Genomic DNA, 26,751 nt, shown 5'->3' on the forward strand with positions numbered 1-26,751 from the left:
CACTGAGCAAGCTTGCCGTAATTACTTTGCTGCAAATTGCACACCCTCCGAGCTTCATGCAGCCTAAACAATAAGATGTTTGCCTGAGCTGTTTTCCAAGAACTTGGAGTCAACTGTGTCTAGTGCAAGGTCAAGCGGCCAAAGCTGGTTGGGACCACCAGCCTTAACACTGGGCCTGCGTAGGTGGCGGATAAATGACCTTTTGGCATCGGATGGTCCAAAATTCTACCCTCGGATCATGCTTAGTGCCTCCATCTTTAGACAAATATTCCATGAAGTAGCACATAACTCAATCAGATACGCCTGCACAGAACACGGATTATCTCAACTTTTCCCTATGTCCAATCACGTTTCTCCACTCCCAGGAATCTTTATCCCACAATTATCTCAAGCCCCTCGCCTTTGGGGAGGTGGATCTGAGACTGGTTCTCCCATCTTTGCCTGGTGAATAACACATACCCCCCCACCTTTTTTTGCTGCAAATCTCAATGTCTCAGCATTTTGGCTTGCTGCACAAAGGGCAAACTAACCTGGTTCAGTAACAATTTCAGTATTATTTCATCCCAAGAAGGTAATTCATAAACAGCAAGTCAAAGACTGAATTCCAATTCAGAGATACGCAAAGCCCTCACTCAGTTTCCTGGAGTGAGAGAATACCGTGGTTTTCTCAAGAATCCAAGATTACACGGAAAAACAAAAACAAAAAAACCCCAAACCACACCCCAGAGAGTCATATCTTCTCAAATGCACCTAAATCGCCACCACCCCCCACAGCTATCGTAGCTTTTTCAAGGGGCTAGATAAATCTGCTCCATTCTTGTCAAACTGCCACACAGACGGGAGAACTGCCTCTCTAACGTATAAAATCACTTTTCGAATGAGGTTATCAGTGCCTCTTACGGCAGCCTTTTTCATTTCTCTTGAAAGCTGATTTCAGGGGCATCTTTAGAAAGAGCTGATCTTCTGTTCCTAAAATAGGGCACTAAGCCCGAGGGAACACATTAAAGTGATTGCATCACTAAATAAAATTTTAAAATTTTCCATAAGCGCGGGCTGTCTTTTAGATGTGAAGGGTCATTCCCGTCCCCTCCCACCTCGTCTCCCCAGGGTCCCCCAGGGAAGCATTGCTGAAGGACTTTGCCTTGTGCACTGATGAGTTTTTTTTTTAAAGACAACTTTCTTGTTTGCCCTTGTTATACAAGACACAGAGGTGCCGAATGACAGACTGGTGCCCGAAAGGAGCAAGGTGGCGCAGAGGGAAACGCGTTTCCTTCCTTCCCAGATGCTCTGCTCACCCCACTCAGAGGGCACACTTTCTCTTCAACATCAAATTAGATTAAGTCCTATTTTTAAAGTCTTCTCCTAAGACTGATTTCTTGCAGAAAGCCTTTAGATGCACAAACTCAAGCCAAGCTAATTCTTAACCCTTCCCCTTACTATTTTCATTCAATTAAGAAATACACATTTTTTTGAACATCAAATATGACTACAAGTCTTCTAATGAAAGCAGCAGTCTCTTACTCAAGTTTTCCCCAGTCCTGAGTCCAACCCCCAGTTAATTCCTTTAAGTATTTATTCTCATCTACACCTGCTTACCTCTAAATAATATGTTTATACTACTATTTCTTGATTTACTCATTCTAGACTTTATCACTAATTTTCTATGAGGCAAGGTAACAAGTTAATAATTTAATGTTTTCTTTTCCTTCTTCTCCATCTAGCCATTCAGCTCATTTCACAATTTTTTCCTCCATCCGGGTAAACTCATATTTGGGTTTTATTGAGTTGTGACAAGTACACTTCATTTCACATGTGACATTTTAAAAATTCTGCTCCCTTTTCTTTGGCTTCATTTTCTAATGCCCTAAACTAAAACAGTAATAACTATCTCTCTTCACAGTGCTGAGCGAGTGCTGTAAAATCTCTTGGTACTATTCTACCCTTTGCCAAAAACATATAAGCCACTACTTTCTTTCTTTCTCTCTCTTTTTGGAAGGTAAGCCTCTGGTAGCTATCTACCTTGCTTTGCTCTGAACTGGCTGCTGTCTGGACTGGCTGGACAGCTGTCACCAGGGAACTTCTCTTGACCTCTGCTCGGTATCAGGCCCCCTAATTATTGGATTGTAATCCAGATAGAGGATTATCTGTGTCCCTGAGAAAGGACACACCACGGGTAAAATTGAATTTCTGAAAATACCTGCAGTTATTCTTACACTTGATTGAAGGCTTGACTATGTGCAGAATTCTAGGTAGTAAATAATTTCTCTGTAGACTTTTGAAAGCATTGATCCAATGCATTACAAAGTTTAGTGTTGCTGTTGGGAAATTTGATACCTACTGGATTTTTTAAAAAAATTTTCCCACCAGAAGCTTTATAAAAGTCAGTACAGTATAGTGGTTAGGAGTGTAAAACACGAAGCCAGACTGCCTGGTTTGGAAATCTGACTCTGTCATTTACTAGCTGTGTGTTGTAGGGCAAGTTACTTAACCACTCTGTGCCATAGATTCCTCATTTATAGAGAGGCTAAAATACTATTCCTTTCCTCAAAAGTCTCTAAGAAAATCAATGTGCTAAAAGTAACTGTGCGATCATAGGTATAGTTATGATGATAATGACAAGAATTTTAAGATCATCTCTTTACTTCTGGTTTCCTGAAATCTCATGGAAATGTGCCATAGTGTAAGTGCTGAACATCTAGTGTCTCCTCAGTATGGAAACTCACATTTCCAGTTCTAGACTATCTAGTATTATTTCTTTAATAATTTCCTCTCGATCTTTCCCCCTACTCTTTCTGAAATTTCTTTTGTTTATATATTAGACATGTTAAATTGAGACTCTAATTTTCATAATTTTTCTATTTTCTATTTTTGTCTTTGCTTTCCCTTCTGGAAGATCTCCTTGATTTAGTTTCCAACACTGCTATTAAATTCTTATCTCTGCAAATCACATGTTTAAATTTCTGAGGGTCCTATGTCTTGGACTATTCCTTTTTATAGCTCCCCATTCTTTTTTGATGGATACACTCTCTTCTCTTATTGCCCTGAGTGTATTAGAAATACTAAGTTGGCATCTCCTCCTTAACTTTTGTTTCCCCTGACCAACAGAATTCTTTCTGTTTTAGTTTTATCTTCTTTCATGTTGAAGGGTGTCTCCAATGTGTGGCGATGCTTGGCCATTAGTCCTGCAGAACTGAGTTAGTCATTGGAAACTCTGTGGGAAAGGGCAGGGCCTATGATTGACAGCCTCACTGATGGGTCCATTGTCAAGCCAGTGTTTTCTCGGGCACCCTCAAATGTCCCGATAGCTGGGCCTATTCTTTGAGGCCGTATTATTTCTTTAGTTGCTGTAGTACCAGGCGCCTGAAATCCCTTCTCTTTGGAAGCCCTTCTGCAATTTCTTACTTCAATCTCGGCTTTCTTGGATCTGCCAAGTTAGCTATTTCCCTTCTCCATTTCCAGAAACCATGCTGACATTGTCCATCTGTCACTGTCTCCCTCCTGTTTTCTTTTGTTTTTTGTTTTTTTGGTAGGTTTACACCATTTTTATTCTTTTACTGCCACTGACAGCTGTTTTCATGTGGGAGGTGCTCAGTGTATGTATCTAGTTTTGCTTAACCCTTCCTCACTCATATTTTCTGTACTTCTAACAGCTGACTACTTTCAACTGCTTAGCTTCTTTTCTCTTAAACTAGAAGGATCTTGTAATATATAATCCAACCTTTTAGTGAAGTTTAGAAACAACATCCTATTGGCCTGTGAAAGCCTCTACCACGCCCTCAAATGTGTCTGCAAAAGGTCGCCGAACTCAGAGTAACGCTGTTTCATATGACAGACAGGTGGCAGTGGGAGAGAAGAAAGGATTCTCGGCATATTTTACGTTTTAAACCAAACTCTGCTAAGCCATACATTGACTTACTGCCAGCTGGTTTCTCTTCCCCTCTTGGCTTGTACACTCTCCTTCTCTCCCTGCATCATGGCTGGTGTACCCCGAGTCCATGATGTGCTCGGATAATGATAAAACTGATTACGATGCCTGAAGCTTGACAATCATTTTAATTTTGTCCTAGTCAAACAAAGTTCATCTAACTGAGCTTTAAATATTTTCTTCTGTGGAGGGAAATAGGACTGTTCAGAGACACATTTTTGCTGAGGCAGTTAGGGAACGCTGCAGATGCTATGGAGTCACCGATGGGGTTAGTTTGCTAGGGCTGCCACAGTGAAATCCCACAGACTGGGCGCCTTAAACAGTGGGCATGTATTGTCCCAGTTCTGGAGGCTGGAAGTTCAAGACCAAGGTGGCAGCAGGTCTGGTTTCTTTTGGATCCTCTCTCCCTGGCGTGTGGGTGGCCGTCTTCCATGGTCTCACATGGTCTTTTCTCCATGTGTGCACACACCCCTGTGTTAAAATTTCCTTTTTTTTTCTTGATGGGGGGGATCAAACCATTTTATTGGGGAGCTTCGGGGGAGAGTTGAAGGGCTGGGAGGACAATGAGATCCGATGTCCTCTTCCCGGCTGGGGTCTCCCCAGCTTCACAGTCACTAAAAAGCCCAGATTTCCTTTTCTCATAAGGACATGGGTCATACTGGATTAGGGGCCACCCTAATGAACTCGTTTTAATTTAACCACCTCTTTAAAGTCCAGGCACATTCTGAGGTACTAGCAGGGTTAGGAATTCAATACACAATTTTTGAGGGAACACGATTAACCCACAACGCTAATACAGACTCAGGTTAGAACTAGATCCAGATAAGAAAGCAAAGAGCAGATGGAAGGGGATTGGAAATCAGGTAAATCTACAGCAGCAGAACATGGAAAACACAGTCATGGAGAAAGTCAGAAAGAGTTATGGTTTTAACATGTAGCCATAACATCATACAAGAACTGGCAGAGCTCAGAGGAACATGAGAGAGATTAGGTAAGAACAGTGTGTGATTAGCTGTTAGGTAAAAGGGAATTGAGAAAACACAGACTTGGGCAATTGAGGAGTCCCAGAGATGTGTATGTACTTTGAAAGGTTCTGATTCTAAATTAAGAGAAAGACATGTGATCAAAGATTATTCTAGGCCAATTTTATGCATTACATTGGAGTCAGAATGAATGGATAACAATGGTGCATTAATAAAATGTGTATCAAATTTTACCTAATTGTCTAAGAACGTGCTTGTTATACTCTAGGATTTCAGATTTGATTTTCTGGAGAGAAAGTCAGTTTACTTAAATCTTGGCCAAAACATGCCTATACTTCACAGCGTGAAGAGAAGTCGTGGGCAGTGGCGTCCTCTGCCTTAGAAAGAACACACCAGGGTCGGTGGGGGAAGCCCCCGGAGTGCTGAGCTGAAGTTATGAAACCAGAGCAAACACCACAGAGAGTGCAATGCTCTCACAGCTAAACCAATTTTAATAAAATCTCTGGGGAAATGAGTCGCATAGAAAGAGCAATCTCTTGCTGGTCCTACTGCATGGTAATCAGATCACTTGTTTTTTTCAAGTTTGAATATAAAGATAAAGGAAATCATCTGACATTTCTTATTGTGGAGATAAACAAAGACCAGCCAAACGAGAAGAACAAGGACTGTGTGTTCAGAGCCCGCTCTAGCAAGGGAGCTGCCACCATCACCTGCGTTCTGGCAAAGAAGTGGGACAGCGAAAACAGGGGAGGCTTCAAGGGGGCCCTGACTGGAGGCTGTTGAACTGGGGAAGCTGTAGGCAGTCTGCTTAGAAGCCAGGTCTTCTAGGACTGGTCAGGGGAGCATATCTGCCTTTCAGTTGGTCCTAAGTTGGAAGCAGGGACACACATTAGGGAAGCTGTCAGTGACTAATCAAGCCCCGGCCACTGGGGGCAGAATGTTACAGAAGTGATGGTTCAGCTTCCTGAATCACCACTGGAGACAGCAATCTGGCTTCCTGCGAGTCTGGTCTACAGCAGGCTGCTTCCTGGGTTATTTATTGTAGAAAAGGGCTTGGTTTCCCAGGCAGGCTGCTGCAGGCTGTGGGTCAAGGCTCCATTTTTATAAATGTTCGTTGTTCCCTCGTATCTTCAGTCCCTCATTATCCTTCCTGGAAGGAAAGGATTTCCTGTAGTACATAGCACAGGGCAAGAGAAGAGTCTTGGACAGCTGGGTTTTGCTCTTTCTGAAGAGTGGGAGAAAAAGGGCTGCTTCTCTTAGGACAAAGGAAGGAGGATAGTCCAGGTTGCTAGGAGAAATATCCAGGCAGAGAGCTTCAAGGACTCGGACAGCAAAGGAGACTCACATTCCTTGTGCTCCAGCCCAGACTGGCAGGGACGCCGGAACACAGCGCACTGGGCTATGTCCTGAGAAAGTAAAAACCCCAGAGTCCTTAATCTCAAGGGGTTGAAAGTCTGACAGAGACACCTTCCGTTTACATATAAAATAAACCACTTGATAACTTATAAGCAAATGATCTATAATGTGTATGCACATATGCATATTTAACACATCCCTCAGAGTGTGTGTATATTAAGATATATATCATGACGTCATTGATTAAAGATTTTGGAACTGCAACGGTGTACCCACCTCCAGGCACATCCTGCAACGTAGTGCGCTGTGCGGTAAGTCAGACACTGTACCGCAAGCTCCCCAGGACGGTCAGAGATAAAGCCAATTTTTAGGCTTTTTTTTCTTTTTTCAAACAGACCAATGCTGAAAACTGATCAATTTTGCTTCGAAAAAGAAAATGACTTTTTACTCTGAAACAATTCAAAGCCTTTCAAATATTTCATCCTTTTGATATGTGGCTATAACCGGCATCAGATTCCACACTGTGACCCTAGCAGAGCGTGGACTCTGAGTGAGGGCAGGAACATCCACAAAGGTGGGCTTTTGTTGTGTTGTGTTTTCGTGCCTTGCCGGAGAGGAGGAACTAAGGCAATTATTTTGAATTTGGAGAGAAAGAAAGGGAGGCTTAGATAGGGGAATGACTCTCCCAAGGCGTCAGAGCCGAGAGCAAAACTAATCTGCTTCTAAAGTTCATGTTCAAATCACAGAACCATGACATTCTGTAACTTCTCTGGACCCCCGTGGTCATTTTGTTGTCATTTTTAGTGAAAGCATCACTGGGATCCCAAAGTCGAAAGTCTGATTTAGAAAAATAGGATTATAAACTATTACGTTAATCTCAAGAAACTGCTTTCAGCTCTTCTTTACACTCTGATACTTTTTCTATAACATCGATAATCCTCTTAATTTGCAGCTTAATTCCACTGTGAATCTGACATTTTTGCTTCTGTCTCAATCCAGTGGTTTCAAAAGCAGTTCAGTGAAAACATTCAAATATTTAACCACACAGATATAAATGTTCAACCACAAATGTATTCCTGGATAAATCTTATTTTTGTCAGGGTGACATTATTCGTATGCAATGGGTTTCTTAATGAATAAAAGCCACAGACTGAGGGACAATGCCAGAGAGAGTATCGTTCTCATCAATCATTCTCATGCACCAGGTCCCATCACTGGCTAGTATCACTGGGCACTCCTCCAGCTGTAAGAAAAATACAATACGCGGAAGGAAAGCTCAGCTGCGAAGCTATATGTTTATATTACAGCAGCTGCTTTGGAAAACTCCAAAAAAGGATGAAGGGGCTTCCCCTTTTCCCAGTGACCAAAGGGAGGCAGCAGGGGAAAAAAAAATAGAAAAGAGTGATTTGGAACTGTGGACTTCAGCTCCTATTGGCTGTTGTGGGTCCTCAGTGACTCTTCAGTGGTTCCAATGTGTGCGTGTTTACATCTCAATTAGCCATGGAATCATTCGGATCAAAAAGAAGATCTCAAAAAAAAAAAAAAAAAAAGAGCAAAAGTCTTAAGGATAACGATGGCTTTTCTCTCACTTGAAGAGATTTCTCTTCCCTTTTCTATTTATAACCTAGCGAAGATTTTAATTCATCTTTGTTAATTTATCAAATTATCAATTTCTATGTTAAATACCCTCAAGGCGCAGAGGGTTTTCATACTTGTTATTTGGGCAAAAAATTTACTTGGTTTCAAGGAAAATATGCCTAAAAGAAAAAACTCTACTGGGATAGTTTTCTCTACATTTTTTTTTTTCCCATCAAGTTGCACAGGCTTTTTAACACCCCCAGGGCACAGCACTGCCGGATTGCAAGCTACACACTAAGGGGAGCAGTGGCAATTCAACAAGATGAGAAAACAGAGCTGATACATTTGACTGAACTTTGTCCCCTGCCTTCAAGAAAGCTGCACTCTGCAGCTCACTGGAACACGCACTGAGAACAATCTGAATGAAAACGTGCGATCTGTGGTGGTTAATCGTTACGTAAGGGCCAGGATCTGGGTAATTGTTCTAAAAGGATTTTAGCCAAACGTGGCAGCCACCCCCTCAGAAGGTTTCCATTTTAAAATATCAATGCGTGAGTGGTGATCTAAAATCCATCATATTCAAATCTGTAATTTGAAAATGGAAGAAAATCTTGACATGCAAGTGTGTGTTGACTAACTGGTCCTGGGCCCCGGGTTCCCTGCACAGCAGGCTCTTGTCGCTGTCATCACTGGCAAATGGACGCCTTGAAGTTACTTTTTTCAATTTTTTGAAAGTCATAATGTATACAAAATCAAGATTCCGAGATTCTACGCTGCGGGGGACCCTGTGATGAACGCCCAGGCCTTGCTTGTCTTCTTCAAGGAAGCAGAACTTAAGACAGGCAGAGTTGAAATCAAGAAGCTCAGAGAGGGAGAATTCTGCAATAAACTGGCAAAAAGGGAGCATGAGATATCAGAGCAGACCTCAGGACCTTTGAGGGTGCAGTGGGGTACCAGTGAGGGTATGGACTCTGAGGACAAGGAGAGTTCAGTTCAAATCCCAGACCTGACCCATTAAAGATGGGACCTTGGGCAAATTTCTTAATTTCTCTCATCCTCATTTACTCAAACAGAAGTGGGTACAATCATACCAATTGTGAAGCGTTGTTGTAAAGATGAAGAGTATTATATACAAAAGTGCTCAGCACACTGATTGCAGACAGGAGGCATTTGAAACATGATAGCTGTGATGTTATTTTGATAACACGTAAAATTTAAAATTGGCTTTCCAACTTATTTTTTAGAAACTAGGAAGTATTTTCCTAGGAAAATAAGTAATGCATAAATTAAAATTATAAATCATAATAATAACTAATGTTTATTGAGACTTCCTCTTTACTTATTAAATAAACAGCTATGGAACAAGGGCCATCTCCACAGGCACTTTGCAGATAATGGAATGGATGGAAACATGAGGAAGTGCTGCTCAGCGTCACAGAACCAGTAAGGGGCAGGGCCGAAAAATCAGAAACAGGGAATGTGGCTTTGGAGCTGATGCTCAAAAGTGCTTCACTGTATTGCCATCTACAGAAGGATGGATAAAGAAAATGTGAGATATAGACATATACATAAATATAGATATAGATATAGATATATAGTGGAATATTACTCAGCCATAAGAAGAATGAAATTCTGCCATTTGCAGCAACATGGATGTGTTAGAGCAGGCAGATATTGAGATAAGAGCAGAGAAAGGGGGATGCAGGCCAAATGCAGGAAACCATGCATCATGTAACAACAGGGGTCCCTGGGCAGAGACTAATATACTATACTTCAATCAAAAAACAGAACAAAACAAAACAAACACACAAAACCAAGCAACATGGCTGTGGAGTTGCTGCTCTAAACTTCGCTGTACTGCCTGGTTCAGTTAGGTGTTCTTCATCAACCCCTGGAAATCTGTTTATTTTTTTTTTTAACATATTTGAACATACAATGTATATATCACAGTTTCTCATTTTTAACTGATTTATCGAGACGTAACTCACATACCACAAAAACTGCTCAACTAACTTTTCACGGTTCAGTGGTTTTTAGTAGATTTACACAATTGTGAAACCATCAACACTATCTAATTTTAGAACACTTTCATCACACCAGAAAGTAGCTCCTTATGCATGAACAGTCACTCATCCTCAGCCCCTCTCCTCAGGCCCTGGCTGTCCCCACTCTACTTTCTCCCTCTGTTGATTTGCCCATCTGGACTGTTCACATAGACGGGACCACATAACATGTGTATACATTGTACCCTGTATCTCAGTACATCTTCTTTTTTATTGCCATTGTGAAAGTAGATCACACTTTGTCTCTTCCTTCATTTATCTTTTAGATGGGCATCTGGGTTAGTTCCACTTTCCTGCTATTATGAAAAGTGCTACTAGGAACGTTCAGGTATGGATTTTTGTAGGAACGTATGTTTTCCATGTCTGATGGGTGCATGTGTGATGTCGTGGTGAGAACCCTCCCGTCTTCCATTAGGCCAGACATCAAAGAGATTTGTAAAAATAGAAAACAATTCCTATCTCCTCACTTCACTTTTTTGTTTTGAAAATGGAATTATTTTTTAAAGTTATTTCTATTTACATGGAATGGAATTATTATTACTATTTCATTTTCAAAGAATTCCTAAAAAAGATAAAATTTTCTTTCAGTTTTAATTTCTAAAAATTATATGGATAAATATAATTCCGCCTCCTCACCCCCAATACACACACACAAGAAAAGTCATTGGGGTGTTCAATAAGTTTTAAGTGTGTAAAGGGGTCCTCAAGCCAAGATATTTGAGAACTGGTCTTCAACTAATTCCTTTCTTCACTTAGTATGATAATCTCTAGGTCCACCCATGTTGCTGCAAATGGCATTATTTTTCCTTTCGAATGAAACAACCTAAAGGCCCATCAAGAGATGACTGGATAAAGAAGATGTGAGATTATATATATATATATATATGCAATATTATAGTAATATATGGAATATTACTCAGCCATAAAAAAGAAGGAAATAATGCCATATGCAGCAACATGGATGGACGTAGAGATTATTAAGTGAAGTAAGTCAGATAGAGAAAGACAACTATCATATAATATCACTTATACATGTAATCTAAAAAAAAATTATACAGATTTTATTTACAAACCAAAAACAGACTCAGGGACATAGAAAACAAACTATGGTTACCAAAGGGGAAAGGGCAGGGGGGTGGGGATAAATCAGGAGTTTGGGATTAACAGATACACATTACTATATATAAAATAGATAAACAACAAGGACCTACTGTAGAGCACAGGGAACTATATTCAATTTCTTGTAATAACATATAATGGAAAAGAATCTGAAAAGAAAATACATGCATGTATGTCTACATTCAACTGAAGCACTTTGCTGTACACCTGAACCTAACATTGTGAATCAACTACACTTCAGTAAAAAATTTTTTTAAAAATTCCTTTATTCACCACCTAATCTGAACTCTTGGCTCATGGAATGAAAAGATTCTTTTTGCAATATTTTTTGCAAATGTCCCTGGAAATAAAGTCTGTTTCCTCCCTGACACTCCTCTGCATGAGAAGCATTCTCTGAATTCTGAGGAGGAAACAGGCAAGGATGCGGGGTGGGTGCAATATGAACACTCACCTTCACTAACTCCGTGTAGCCCGTTTCGTTCGGGGTCCACCAAGGCTGGGCTCTCAGTCCACGCACGTTGTAGAGTGAGCGCTGCCAGACAGATGCAAAGTGGCCCCTCTTGTGCCCAAGCTCATACCACTTATATGCCTGGAAGAATTCAGAAAGGTTGAACTCCAAATGAAACATTTTTACTAATTTTACAATTAAAGTCACTAAAAATAAGGTATGACTTTGTGACGTGAAAAAAAGAGCTTGCTAGTCAAGGGCCCAAATCTGTTACACTGACATAAATACTATTAGTTGATTGGGCTTCTAATTATGACATATTCTTTTAAATAAATGTGTGTATTTTATTTTCACTCCTAGGCTGTAAGCTTTTTTTAACACAGGACTCAACACTGCATACACTCTCTCCCAGGGTGTCCAGCAGCGTCTAGACCCTTGCTGGGTGGATACATTTAAGACACTAAAGGGGACGATGTTTATATTTTAGTTTTCATTTCTAAATACTATTTCTATGTTTCCTTTAAAAGGAAATGATTATGATTTTAATACTTTCTTCACAGATATTTGCACTTTCTGAATTAGAATGCTAAAATGCAGAGTAACTTCTGTCCACAAGTATACAAATAATATCTTGCTGTCTTCCCATGTCCACATGAAGAAGGTTTCCCCAAGGTAACAGAGTGGAAATCCCCCATTAAATAAGTAGACAGGAAGGAAAGACTGTTCGCAGTTGCCAATACATCGAGTGACAGCCCACATTCGATTTGGGAGAAGGGAATTTTTGTTCCTAGTATTTTTTTTTCTGCCATAAGGGCTAACATTTGTGGCTACAGGCTAGCTGTAACTTGATACAACTTGCCTCTGAGAAAACTACCTACCCTTTCCAGGGACAGATGGCTGCAGAGTATGCTGTTCCATATGTCCCCTTCAAGTGACACCCCAACCATATGCTCTCCTGGTGGCCCTCCCCACATGTCTCCTGCACCGTGCATGCCCCACTGTCTTCAGAATAAAAGATGATTCCAGGAGGGTGCATAATAGTATCCCCTCCATTATTTAAACTCTGATCTGATGCGTACTTTTGGAGAGTGGTTTCAAACACACATTTTGATCAGTGAAATCAGGCATTTAACATGGAGCAGATTAAGAAGATATTCAAGACAAGTATCTTCATAAATCCCCAGACAGACTTTAGATGTAAGAAATAATAACTTTTAAAAGTCACATATCAAAATTTCCTTTGTTAGAAAATTTAAGTGTGAGAGCAGAACCACTCCCATGTTCAGCAACACTCTTCAGGCTACTATGTGATTTAGCTCGTGGTATTTCATTTGATCTTTCCAATAACCCCAAATGTCTCCATTTGACAAATTCTGGAACTGAGATCGAGAAAGACTGAGTATGTCGAACTATAACCTGGGGCACCTGGAAACCTATTTCACTCTCCTTCCATCTTTGTATCATTAAAAAAAAAAAGACAAAAGTGATCTTATTTATCTTCCTCAATAATAGCTCAAATTAGAACATACATGCTAATCACTCTTACACGTTTTCCTTAAAATACATGTAAGTGGTAGCCATAAAGCAGTATCTTTAAAAACCAGAAACCTAAAATGGCTCATGGTTGTCTGATTTAAAAACTATAACATTTTACCATTGAAATTAATTTGACGATTTTAGTTATTTTTGTCCAACTTAAATTTAGGATTTTATTTCCCATACTTGTCAGTGTTAAAGTGAACAACATTAACTACAACAGATGATTTTTGGAAACTTATAGTCCATTAATTTTTGAATCATCAGCAACTCATTTTAAGGACTAGGCATATTGTTAGAATAGAGAAAGAAATTATTACAGGAAAACCTCACATTTTATATGAATTACATTATATTGTATTACAGTTATGCGTACCTATGATAGCAAACTTCATAAGCCTAGTTCAGGAATTAGGTATCTTAAATTTCAGTCCTGGCCTTAACACTCACCATGCTGGATGCCTGGGAAGAGACTTTGCTCACAGTGGCATGTTTAAACTGTCTATAAAATTTCTCCTGACTTTCCATGGTTGTCTTAGTGCATCAAACAGGACCCTTGATTTTATACTCCTCTGCCTTTTAACTTTGAGAGAAACAAAACTGTGAAGTGATACTTAGGAATTAAAAAAAATCACCTTCAATGACATCATCAATTGCATAGTTCACCCAGTGAATTCAACCAGGTTGCTTTTTTTTTCTAACATCTAAACTACCTTATAATAAAAGCTGCTAGAAAATCAGTGATCAAGGTGCTAGAATCCTCTGAAAATGTCCTCCTTACTATTTCCTTTTTATATTTCTCATCAGGAAAACTAAAAGAGATGGAAAGCACATCTGGGCATCTTGTGGAATGTGCTCTATGTCAATGTCGACTCTACTTCAAATTGTTGCCAGGTATAGTTTACACACACAGACACACACACACACGCACACTCACTACGTGGAAATAGTACATGCAGAGACTCTAACTCAGAAAAGCCTGGGCCGCATGTGGGGTCTGTGGTCTGTGGCTCCAGCCCAGCCTGCCCTGCCTGGCGCACGGCAGGGCATGGGACTCACACATGTGATGACAACAGGTGGCTGCAACTGGCCTGGAAGCATCATGGGTGCCTCCGCTTGGAAAGAGGACTTTATCTCTATTTTGCACTGTGAGCTCCATGCTTAAGAATGTGAAGCATGTTTGCTTCCCTGTGTGCAAACTCAGAGCTCCAGAGTTAATTCAGATGCAACACCCATTATGGAGAATATATGTTTCTATAGGCTTGTGTCTCCTGGAAGAATGAATCTTTGTGAGCTTTTTAAATTCAAGAACTGTGCTGTTCTTTGCATATGAATGACAATTAAACTGATAGAACAATCCCATAGGTTCAAATCCCAAGCCCTTAACAAGTGTTTAGTAGTGAGTTCTTTGCCCTTGAAGAAAGGGCTGTTTTCATCTAAGATGCGAGAATAAATCATAGACTTCTTTTATCTGTCTTTGCCCTGGACCTTGAGATGTTCAAAGGTAAATTAATTAGTGACAATTACATTTACAGCAACCAGATATGAACATCCATCCAGTGTTGGATGCTGGAGCAAAATCCTTCTCATCCCAATCGTTCAAAGGAGGCTCCGGGTATTTACATCTAAGAGGATGAACACAAAAGTGACTACTAATCAGCAATTTCTTCTCCTTTCTTTCTCGTCGCCTCTCATTTCTCATTCTATTCCAGCAGACTGACTGGTAGGTCAGAGGAGAAAGGTACAGATACATGGAAATGCAGAAAGAACACAGTGTCAATTATCCAAATTTCTGTTACCCCAGATTGATTTGTGTCTCTGACTGACAATTACTCCATCACAAAACCCCTTCCTCCAATGAACCCTCAGTTGTCCAAATGGTCCCATGTTATGAATTTTGGAAACCTGAAGCTACGTTATCCTTCCATGTCACTTTATTACGTATATGGGATGCCTGGTTACAAAGGTCCAGGGTCACACTTCAGCCTTTGATCCCTGACTCTAAGGAGAGCACAGCCTAGAGTCGTGTGATGGTGAGGATGGGCCCAGGAACATTATATGAACCACGGTGGATGATGACCGTTTGGGAATTTACAGGGCATGATGTCATGATTAACGATCAAGATCATGTTTAAAGAAACGGACACTGTATTCAGAAAAAAAGGAATCACAAAGAAAAACGTGACGTGTTTTAGCTGCTATATTTTCTGTCAGTACCATAGCTCCAGGAGTTCATCTTAAACTTGGCATTAAATACTGCAGAAGTTAAATGACACAATTAATTAACCACTGGGTTCAGTGTGCTTAGGAAACAGTTGAGTGAAGACTTCATTCTAAAAAAATAACTACTGTTTAAATTCCAAAATCAAATAAAAATAAATCGAGGTAAACGGTTAAAATATTTTTAAAATATTTAAACAGCTTCAAAGACAGTTCTTCATTTCATAATTTAAAAAATAATTTTTTCAAGGCAACACACACACAGCTACACACACAGATATACACCCAGAAGCGTGCACAAACACACACACACACACACACGGATACATATAGACACACACACACACACACACATACATACATATGAGGCTGCTCTTATGATTATTCACATACTTTCTTGAATGAAATTATAAAAGTCAAATCCCAAAAATTCTTTATAGGATTCAGCAGGAATAGCTGGGTTGTTTAAAAAAGTTTAAATCACCACCTTCAAAAGTTTATGCTCAAAATATTTTTTTAATTGTAACTTTCTCATAGGAATAATTTCCCTGCTCCTCTGTCTTCTGTTAAAGAAAACAGAAGCCTCACCAACTCCTTACCTCTTTGTTCCCAACTCTTTGCATGGCATCCCCCAGGTGGAAATAGAATCTCCCGTCGTCAGTGCCAGGATGCCCGGATTCTATTCCTTCCTGCAGGAAGGACAGTGTTAGTGTTTACCAAAGAATTAAATATCAGATTTAATTCATTGATTTAGTTAATCTTCATTTACCATACTAAAATCTAAGAACCAGAAAATCCATCTCAATATTAAAGTTTGGTAATTAGGTTACTGGTCAACATTTACAGTGCAAAACCAAAAAGGTGTAATAAAGTTAAATTTAAAAATACATTCATCATCCATTAACAGTGGAATAGCCCATAAAATTAGTCTGATGCTTTGTGGATTGTCTCTGTGAGAGCAGTCACATTTCAATATCCCAGACAATTTCTTTGGCCGGGTTTCTATCACATTTGTTCTACTCTCCAAATCTGACCATATGTTATCTAGAGGCTTTTTTATCCCTGAACCAGAATGTTTAGTTGCTCATAGAGGTTTGAAATGATAGAGACCCAACTGCAAGTAATGTTTTTTTTCCCCACTCAAAACAAATGTGTCTTCACTTTTCAGTGCAATCTTTTACAGAACATACAACAGGAGTAAAGCCAGTTGGAATCTTTGAAACTATAATTGTTATTAAACAACTTCTATTCTAAAACACTTAGCTGATTTCAATCCCCAGCACCCACAGAAGAACTGAAATTTAAGTTTCTGTAAGAACAAAAAGAAGAGAGAAAATACTAAAGCAAGTGAATGAATTTAGGAAAGTAAAAGAAGGACAAAGATAAGACATATTTAAACGTCTCAGAATCTGCATCTTTGAGGCCTCTTTGCAAGAAGCCCATTATCTTTTACTCGGGAGAAATTTTATTTGCATGAGGTTGGAAAACAGCGGCGAGGAACAGAAGCATCACCCGGGAGAGGAGAGCTGTGGTCCTGGCTCTTGACTGACAGACGCTCACATAAATGTCCTTGCTCATTAGCTAACCAGCTCCTCCCTCTGCGTCCTCATCTCTGAGCCAGGACAGTACAATTAGGCCTTTTTTTATTATGTCAAAGGAAGTCTAAGAGAAACACTTCAAATCAGAGACACCCACGTGCCCACAGGGTCGTGGGAGGGAACGTGAAGGTTGCAGAGGCCCAGTGACAGCCATGACAGACTGAGCGGTACACGCCCACCTCAAGGGGACACCACTGCTCAGCTTCTGTGCTGGGATGTGGTCCAGATATCACCTTCCCAGAGAAACGAAAAATCTTCCTTTTTATACAAAATATTCAGATGCTCAACTAAGAGAATTATGTTGGCTGGATAGAACTTGCAAGCAATCTGCAATCAGTAGGTCACTATTCGGGATCCCTGATTGAAGTCTTGTGAAAGAAAGAGATCACAAAAGTGGATTATAGAAGTGCAACTTAAAGTTTCACAGGTATTCAAGCAAATGATAGGGTAGCTACTAGCAAATGTTACTATTTAAATTCAAATTAATGAAAATTAAAATTAAAAATTCAGTTCCTCAGACACACTAGCCACATTTTAGATGCTCAGTAGTCACTTGTTACCATATTAGAGAGTACAAATAAAGAACATTTCCATTGTGGCAGAAAGTTCTGTTGGACAGCCCTGAGCTAGACCAAATGTGATTCTGGTGAACCAATGAGGATTCAACTAGATTTGTGAGAAAAAAAATGACGGCATATTTTAATCTGAGTGTTTCAAGGTATGAGGCTCTTGGGGATTTGGCCTATTCAGTCTGCATTTGTTACCTCACTTTGTATAGGTTACCATGAACCCTGTTCAAAGTAATTTTGATGTATAATTGAAATGTAAAAGGAACTAATGCACTGGACATATTTTAAAGTATTTGATCAACCAATAACAATTGCAGTTTTAGGACTCTCTTCATAAAAGCTTTTTCAAATAGTCTCTAATCACATAGTTTCCATCTACATCTGACAGTCTCATTATGCTGAAGGTCCACACTGCCTATGAATGTCATGTTCAGAGGGTATACATTCTGGTTGCTAAAAAGACAGCAATGCCAGCCAATCAATCTCCAACACATAGTCAAGAGTGTCCAAATGACTCAAAGGGATTGGAAGAGGAAAAGACAGGAAGGGAGGGAGTGACCTTTAGGTAGGGGATGCTCTCCGCCATCTTGTTCTGCGCCTTGAGGATAAAGCCATAATGCACTTTAGCAAAACCGTCATTGGGCGTCACATTCAGAACCTAAACTCAAAGAAAACAAAAAGCTATTGTGGTGGACTCTGAATTCAACAAATGACTGTCAAAACACATCTTAATTAACTTTGCTGTATTTGGACTGGATTATGATGTTACAGCTTAAAAGGCTATAGAGTTTTGTCTCATTGCAATTCATTTGCCTTAAATGGCCCCATTTCCCCTCAACTCAAAAAGTTTCCACTTCTACACACTAGTTTTCCTAGAATGAAGAAATGAATGACAAGGCAATGACCATGAAAGCGTTGCTTTAACAACGCAAATCAGCAAAATCTCCATCAATTTTATGACCTCAATTTTTTTCAGTGATAAAGAAAAACGGCTTTACATTATCTATGCTTAAGGTCAACTCTGAATGGTTATTAGACATCGATTCACATACATGCTTCATATATTGCCTTAGTTATGAGAAAATTTAGATAAGCATTCAAAACATATCATGATCCATTCATCCAGCATAAATTTCTTGAAAACCCAGACCATTTTAAGGACTGAGGATGAAGTGGTGAGCAAATCCAACATTCTGTGATAAAACCTAGGTTAATATTGTTTATTATCTTATGCATTGATTATGAGTAAAGATTAATTATGCAAAATGCCTCTAAATTAAATGAGCAGTGAGAAATCCAAACAACAACATTCAACTTGTGAAACTGCTTAGACAAACTAATTTACAGAACAAAAGTGAGAGGTGAAGAAGGTCTGAATTGAATGCGTGTAGAGAAAAGATGAATTCCTGGAGCTTCCCTTCATCCCTGAGTCTGAGGAGGGAAGGGGATTGTGGGATCTTTACACAGATGGGGCACGTGCACCAGGCAGGGACCCCATACCCTTGGTGAGTCCACAGTCCACACCGCCGATATTTTAGCATTTTCTGTCTTGTATCTGTGCCTGTCCCTCATCCATTTGCAAACCCAGCCAGTGCTAGACTCAAAATATATTCTGAATCATACCCCTTGTCACTTCCTCCACTGCAGCCAACCTGGTCCAAGTCCTTCATCTCTCCTCTGCCTTCTTCCAGGAGCCTCCTGCATCCCCAGCCCCACTCTCCTGTAACCCACTCTCCACATGGGTCCTGCATGGACTTGCTAAGTCCAAAGTCAGACCTCATCCCTCCTCTACGCAAAACCCAGATGGGTTCCTTTCACTGAGAGGAAGACCAAATTCTAGGAACAGCCTCCGAGACCTCCCTTGGGCTGGGCCTCTTACTCCTCTGGTCTCCTCTGCTACCTGCCCCCACCAGCCAGGGCACCCTGGACTCCCTCCTGTTGCATTGCAAGTCAAAGGCAATCCTGCCCCAGGACCTTTGCACCACAGTACTCCTTTACCTCCAACCCTCTTCTCCCAGACATCCAGGTGGCCCACTCCCTTACCTTGAGGAAATCCTTGCGCAAAGCACCATCTCAGTGAAGCCTCTGCCCAATCACCTGATATAAAACAGACCCTCCACTCCCATCATTGTCGCTTCCTAACTTCTTTATACTGACTCCTTTTTCTTCGTAGCACTCATCACCATCTGATTTATTTTATTTTGGTTTCCCCCACAGAGCTGTAAGCTCTACGGAGATTTTGTCTGTTGCACCCACTGCTGAGCCCCAGTGCTGAGAACAGTGCCCGGCACACGACGGGCTGCGGAGAAATCCGCGCTAACTGCAGGGCTGGGTGCCCGCCAGGCTCGGGCTCGCCTTCCCGGCGGGACCTGTGAAAGCGCAGACTCTGCTTCTTCTATACCTTCCACAGCCAGATGCTGAGCAAGCCCAGTAAATACTTCTGGTCCTGAACTGCACTGAGGCCGATCACGGTTCTTCACTCATCACGAAGGGATTATTACAATGACTGCAGCAACACAGGTGGCATTTCTGTTTGCTGTAGACACAGGCATCAGCTCAAGCCATTGGCTGATGTATTAATTTACTAGATATTTTAGAACACACAGAACTTTTCTAGGCTCTGGACATATCAACATAAATGAGATTTACTCTCTCTTCTCAGGGAGCTCTGAGTCAAGGGAGGGAGACAGACTCACAAGCAGACAACAGAATGTGTGGTTAAGTGTAAGCACAGTGATTGGCACGAGGCATGCAGTGGGTACAGAGGACATCTAGCTCACTCTAGGGTGGGGATGGCAGGGGCAAGTTCAGAAAGGTATTTAAGGATGAATAGGAGTTCACTGGGGAAAAGGAAGATGGAGAACTTTGTAGCGAGGCATTCAAGGCACAGGATAAGTGAGTAAAAAGGAACAGTGGGTCAGAAACAGCAAAGGGAATGAGACTGGAGAAGCAGACAGGAGGCAAACCATGGAAGGCCCTGTTTTGTATCATGTGCAGATAATCCTCTGGGGAGTGGAAAGATATGACAAGTGCCCTACTTGCATTGTCTTTGAAATGTAATATTTGCTATTCAGACGCTCCAGGGCTCTCCTCTAAGCTGCATGGCGAACAGTCACACGTCCCACTCACACACCTGCCATTGTGAGGGGAGGGTGGGCTGGATCAGGACCCAGAGTGATGGACAGGGCTGCACCCCCCCCCGCTTCATTCTTTATGCTCACCTACTGTGCTTACTACAGTTTACATGCATTACATAATGGATGCGCAGGCTGTGTTATCTAGTTGTAATCAACAAACCCTCAGAAAATGGCAAGAGGCTTTATAAGATTTCCAAGAAACCCAAATTGGGATTAATACTAAAATGTTACACAGATTCTCTCTCTCTCTCTCTGTTCACACACACACACAGCATAGACAGCAACAAACTGGTAGAGATGACATTTCCAGTTCCAGGACAAACTCTGTGTGATGTGTTACCAGGACTAAAAAATTCATATAATCATAAATAGTACTGCACATTGATATTACTAAATTATAATATTTTCAGAGTGAACATATTTTTGGCAGTTAAATGAAATTTTAAAAGTCTTCGAAAAATTTCATTTCACGTTAAAACCCATTTTAGAGTGTGTACCTTTTACAACGAACATTGCAAATTGGTACAAATACACACAGATATAATATATAAATACACAAGCATGCGTATCCTGGGTGTTTGCTTGGACATTTTTGACCGCAAGGGGACACAAATGAACACGTCTGAAGACCAAGGCTGTGGGCAGTGGGAGCCACTAAAGAGCTGAAGCCAAGGGTGGGCTGGTCAGATCTGCACTTTGTGTTGCTGAAGGTCCCAGGAGAGCAAGCCCGTGTGGGGTGGGTCTGCCCTACTTAAGGCACACTATGAGTTCCTGGGTTAAAGAGGGACGAGATTTGAAAGATACTGAGGAGGTAAAAATAATAGAAATTAGTGATTTGGTACCAGACTGTAACTCCATGAGGGCATACTGTGTTTGTTTCCTTAACTACCATTGCCCAAGCTAGTGTGTGTGGGTTTCAATGAATATGCGTTGACTAAGAGAACGGATATGCGTTGAAGAGTGGGGGGGGGCAGAATCAGGAAGAGGCTGAATTTTCGACTGCATGTCTCGTAACTGGTAGTGTCACTAACATGGAGGGACGCCCAGGAGAGCCTCCAAAAGACAGGGATGTGGCCAAGGTACCTTCAGTCAGTTTTTGTTGAAACTAAAAACAGCAAAAACAAAACAAAACAACAAGAAAGCCAGAAAGGGAATTATCAATGATTTTTTAAAATTTCCTCAAAGATAAAAATCAACATGAAAAAAAGACAAAATCACACTCTCAGTTTCCTGCCAATGATCTTCGGCTGGGACATAAGCCTGTCAGGATGAACTTTGGTTAAGGAAAGAGAATCTATTAGATACGGCTTATCAACCTAGCACTGGAGGGAGTAAACAAAAGGCAAACCCCACACCTGTCCTCAGGCTACTGATGCTTCTTCAAAAAGAAACCCGCTCGGTTGTCTCATACGGCTGTGTTTCAGATTCTCTGCCTCCTGTTATGCTCATTCCGGTGAGATTATGATTTCGAATGTATGAATCACAGCAGGTAAGTTTTATTTTTCAAGATGAGGTAAAATGCTTCACATAGCTGAGACTTAGCATCCAGTAAAAAGAACGATTATATTACATTCAAGGCAGGTTTGGAGAAGATGGAGGACAAATCCACAGTGGCTGAAAGAAGCCAGGGAGCTCTCAGGTCCTGCCCGGACCTCTGACGTGCTTGGCACCGTGTAGACACTTGATCAGGGTATTTTGGGGAGGAAGGAAGAAATTCTAGAATTCCACCTTTGTGGCTTGCAACAATGTTAGAGTAGTAAGTATGTCTGATACAGTTTGACAATTCGTACATTCACATGTTCCCAGATCACTGAGATAACACGATGAGACAGGGCACTCAGTGTGTTGTCTTAGCTATTAGCAAATACAGTGTCCCATACGAACTCGTTTTATGACCTGTAACAGGTTACTTTAGCACGTGGCACAAATTTTCAACACTGGAAGCTCAATCCACTCTGAACAGGGATTAGAGATGCTATAAACAGCAAAGGTCTTATTCCCGCTCTCTCAGAAAATTTAAAAATTAGGACAAAGGTCAAAAGACAACCGCTCTGAAATTTGATCACGGGACCAACAGCAATAAAGGGAGGAAAGCACCATTTGTGGGGGTGACCCAGTCCTTAGACTGAGCAGAAAATCACTATACTCCACAGCACTTTGCAAAGAGAAGGAGTCATATTGCCTCTACCGACTAGCAGCATTCTGATGCAAAATGCACCAGCTTGAAAACCATTGACCCCAAGGTCTAAATTAGAAAACAGCAAGTAACTGTGTTTATCTTTCTTTTACAGCAATATCAACTTGCTCCGGCTTCAAAGTTCATTTGGCATTTTATTTATTCTGTACCAAATGACATCCCCCCCTCCTTGAAGGAGTCACCGTTTTCTAGACTATATAGTTACTTGTGACTTAGCCGTTGTTGATTAAAGCATCCATTATCAAGGAGACATCTTTTTAAAGGTATCCTTGCTAGAGGATCAAATAGTCAGTGCCCTCTGGAAGGTGAGTAATTTACTCCAGATGCTGGAAAGGCTTATGTTCTGCAGTGCGGTGGTCTCTCTAGTTTGGACGTTCAGTGAAAAAAGTAAAAGATTATATAGAAAAAGTTTATGTCGTTTTAACTTCATGACTTTAAGTTCATAAATTTTTGAGTTCCTCTTCCTATCATAAAGAACTCTTTCAGAAAGGCTGTTTGTGGACGGATAAATATAAAAGTTTTTAAAATTTCGCAATTAGAGATAGGTTGAAGGTTTTGATATATCAAGTGTCAATTAAAATTTAAAATCTTTCGATGAAGGTAAAAAAAAGGGATGAAACAGAATTTAGGATATGTCACTATAATAATACTTAAATTCGATTTAATTTAAAATAAAGAGAGAAAGAGACTGGGCCGACTAAATGTAATTTACAAAGAACATTAGAACTTCATGTTCAAAATAACTTGATGTAGTTAACAGAAAATTGCTGCTTGCTTACCTCTTCATAAACCTTCTTGGCACTGTCATTATCTCCCATCAAGAGGTACCCAACTCCGAGGTCATTCTTTAAAGCAGTATCATCCGGAAACAGTTGAACTAGTTTCTGTAGAGTAAGCAGGGAACCTCTCATGTGTCCTGATTAGGTGGAAATAAAAAAAGAAAAGAAAAGAAATAAAAGCAGAGGACGCACACCTTTGTATCAATACAACACTACAAACCGTAAGAGACAATTCAACAGAGCCTGAAGACCAGCTTAAATCTGACTCTCTCTTCTGATGGTTAAGTACCCATTAGGATCTCATTAAGCAGCTGCAACGGTGTTAATCACTCCCATCAGTAGATACTGAACATAATACAGGTCACAAATATTGTAAAGACACCCTTATCTTCTAAATTTGTCAACATTTACCTTTTTATGTCAAATTCCCTCTTAAGAAAGCTTTAGTTACCAATTCCTCATTTTAAAAATGTTTTACTGGAACGTTTTGGGTTTATTACGATTAACTTTAAACTTAGGAATACAGAGCAGGCAAATACAAAGTCTAATAAATTTCAGGGTCCAGCCCCCCGTGTGAAACTTGGAGAGGCGCTGAGGTCCTGTGCTGACCCTGCTTCCCATTAACAGGTCCTCTTCGCGCCATCTCTCGGTAAGGACCTCATCCTAGAGCAAAGCAGACATCATCCGGTATTAGGGGACCCTCTGGTGGCCGACAGGATGCTATGCACACATGAATCATGAAAACCCCAGCTTCAGTTCATTTTTCAGGCCGTCTGATGGAAATTTAAGATTTCAGGGGCCAACTGTCATTACTCCTCACCACAGCTAGAAAGACAAAAATGGGACGAGTGTACATGACCAAATTAATTACCCAAAGGGCGTAGGTGACCACCAGCTGAAAATCAGCCAAGATCCAGTAGGACCAGCAGTAAGCTAATAACAGAAACACTCTTTGGCATAAAACACCACCAACTTACCCCACCACCCGCTCCACCCATTACTGGCCAATCCGGGATGGTTTGCTCAGCCATTTGCTCCTTTGCTAATAAATCTGATTCTCCACCTCTCTACCCTTCCTCCCCATCCGCCCAACTTAGGCTCAGACTTGTCTTCCGCTTCTGAACTTCCCCTGTTTAACCACGACAAAGGCCCAGGTGAGAACTGGTCCTTCTGCCGTGCCCTCCCCGTCCTCTCCGCTTTGCACCACCAGCAATTCACCACCACTTTTGTGCACAAGTCCCTCAGAGCCTCCTCTAGTGAACTGGCCTGATTCTCACTGGGAGTTAAGATGACATTCAAATACTGAAGGACTGTTTTGAAGGAAGGGTTGTCTTTCCCCAGGGCCGGAAATAGGCAAGTGAGGCACCTGGTGCCAAGTTTAAGAGGGCACCAAACATCCAGTGATCAAGGGGGGTGATATTTTATGCATTCTTTTTAAAGATCAAAATTAATATACAAAATTCACAGTTCTAAACAGAGCCACATCAGAGCCCGAGGAAAGAGGACGACCCAGTCACACTGACTTTGCGCCCAAGGCGAGTGCCTCCATCCTGCATGTGTGCTGTATGCTTTTCTTTCCCTGGACTGGCCTTTATGAATATAAGTCTAATGGATCATTTCTTCTCGTTTCTAATCATCACGTGGGTTCTACTCCTAGCACAGATTTCAGTCATCTACCAAAGGGACACACTGCCTTTAACTCCAACCCTCAGAAGGGTTGATATGAGGCTCAGTTGAATATGACTTTTATGAGCCTCTCCTGGTGACATCAAGATAATTAGTCTATGTAACTCATCCAGCCAGCAGAGAGCCCACCTTAGCAGTTATACAAGGCTTCGATCCCTTCGTCCTGGCTTACCGATGGCATTTTGGGTGAGAGAGAATCAGTCACTAGCCTGGTTATAATGAAGTTAGGATACGGTTAGTCCCACCTGCCTTTGGCACTGGGAACCCGGGTCAGTAAGAGAAGATGCTTTGTGCTGATCTTTTCAAAGCATTAGTCATTAAATTTTTTTTTGTCTATCATCTTCTTTAGTAGAGAGTAAAAAACTTACAGGTAAAATTTTTAGAGGGCTTAGAACTGCTAACATTCCTCTATAAAAATTGTTCCGCTGATGGTTTCAGCCTCCATGAATCAGTTGGTGATAGTTAAGAGAGAAAAGAACTTAGCACGGCAGGAAGTTTTTGATTCCAGACCTACTCCTTTGTCGGCTATGACTCCTTACGCAAATACCCCAACCTCTCAGAATTCCATTTGCTTCATCTGTAAAGTGTGTGTGGGGTGGGAAGGCAGCAAATATACCGTCTGCCTCTCTGTAATTATGAAGGTTAGGATTACTATTTCAGTCTGACCCAATCAGATAAATTGCCTGAAATTAGTGATAAAACTCAGGTATCCGTCCATGTAACTGAACTCTTCCAGGAGCACGCACAGCTTCTCAACATGAAGGCACACCATTTGCTACTGATTGGTTCTTATTTCATCTTACCGAGAAATTGTTGTCTGTCTGACCGCCGCTTCAGGCTCAGCTTCACCAGGTCTGCGGGGACGTCGGGCAGGCTGGCCACCTCCTGGTAGGTCTCGATGGCCCTGCGCAGAATCTCGTTGCTCCTTCTCTTCTCAGCCAGATCATCTTCACACTGGAGGAAGTTCCCACACGGGATAAATGTCCCAGGACACGCTATATTTGCAATTACCCCAAATATTTATCAAAAGGTGACTTTGGGACATGCTTTAAAGTCAATTCAAGACAAATTAAAATTTTCTTTCTATCAGGAATAAAAAATAAAGGAAAGCAACATGATGTGCTATTTTAAAAATATGAAGAAAAGTTAGCTACCAAGCTACAGATGAGAGAGAAGATCATAAAGGCAGGACTGTTACGCGCTCGGGCTGATGGAAATGATACAGTTGTTGTCTGCTGACCCCGATCTGTATTGTACCACGGATAAGAGGAACTTCTTTGCATTCATCTTTCACAAATTTAATTAATACAAATTTAATTAGTATGTTTTTCAGGAGGAGATAGGAAGAATTTGAGCATCTGGATTTCGAGTGGTTGCCACCTCTAGTTCAGAGCAAAGCATACTTGTTTTATCTCTAGATGTGTTAGTTTCCGTGTGAGTGTCATACACAAGTGACTGCACTGTCCTCTCCAAAAAGGTGTTGTCGGCTTCTCCCGGGTCTGGAAAATTTCTGCAGCTCTGCATCTGTTGTTTTCCAGCAGGGCTGACAGTCAAACC

General features: G+C 40.9%; 1 protein-coding gene across 5 annotated transcripts in view; it reads right to left on the minus strand.

The window, feature by feature from the left end:
* ASPH (aspartate beta-hydroxylase) overlaps positions 1-26,751 on the minus strand; it is a 160,443-nt gene that overhangs the window by 17,632 nt on the left and 116,060 nt on the right. For all 5 annotated transcript variants that reach the window (XM_064480835.1, XM_064480836.1, XM_064480837.1 and 2 more), the window contains 5 exons: positions 25,998-26,148; positions 23,509-23,645; positions 17,955-18,053; positions 15,828-15,917; positions 11,476-11,613 (listed from right to left, as the gene is read on the minus strand). In XM_064480835.1, coding sequence (XP_064336905.1) covers positions 11,476-11,613; positions 15,828-15,917; positions 17,955-18,053; positions 23,509-23,645; positions 25,998-26,148 — 615 coding nt within the window. The remainder of the gene's footprint in view (positions 1-11,475; positions 11,614-15,827; positions 15,918-17,954; positions 18,054-23,508; positions 23,646-25,997; positions 26,149-26,751) is intronic.

The sequence above is a fragment of the Camelus dromedarius genome, chromosome 30, assembly GCF_036321535.1.
Source record: "Camelus dromedarius isolate mCamDro1 chromosome 30, mCamDro1.pat, whole genome shotgun sequence".
NCBI classification, from domain to species: Eukaryota; Metazoa; Chordata; class Mammalia; order Artiodactyla; family Camelidae; genus Camelus; species Camelus dromedarius.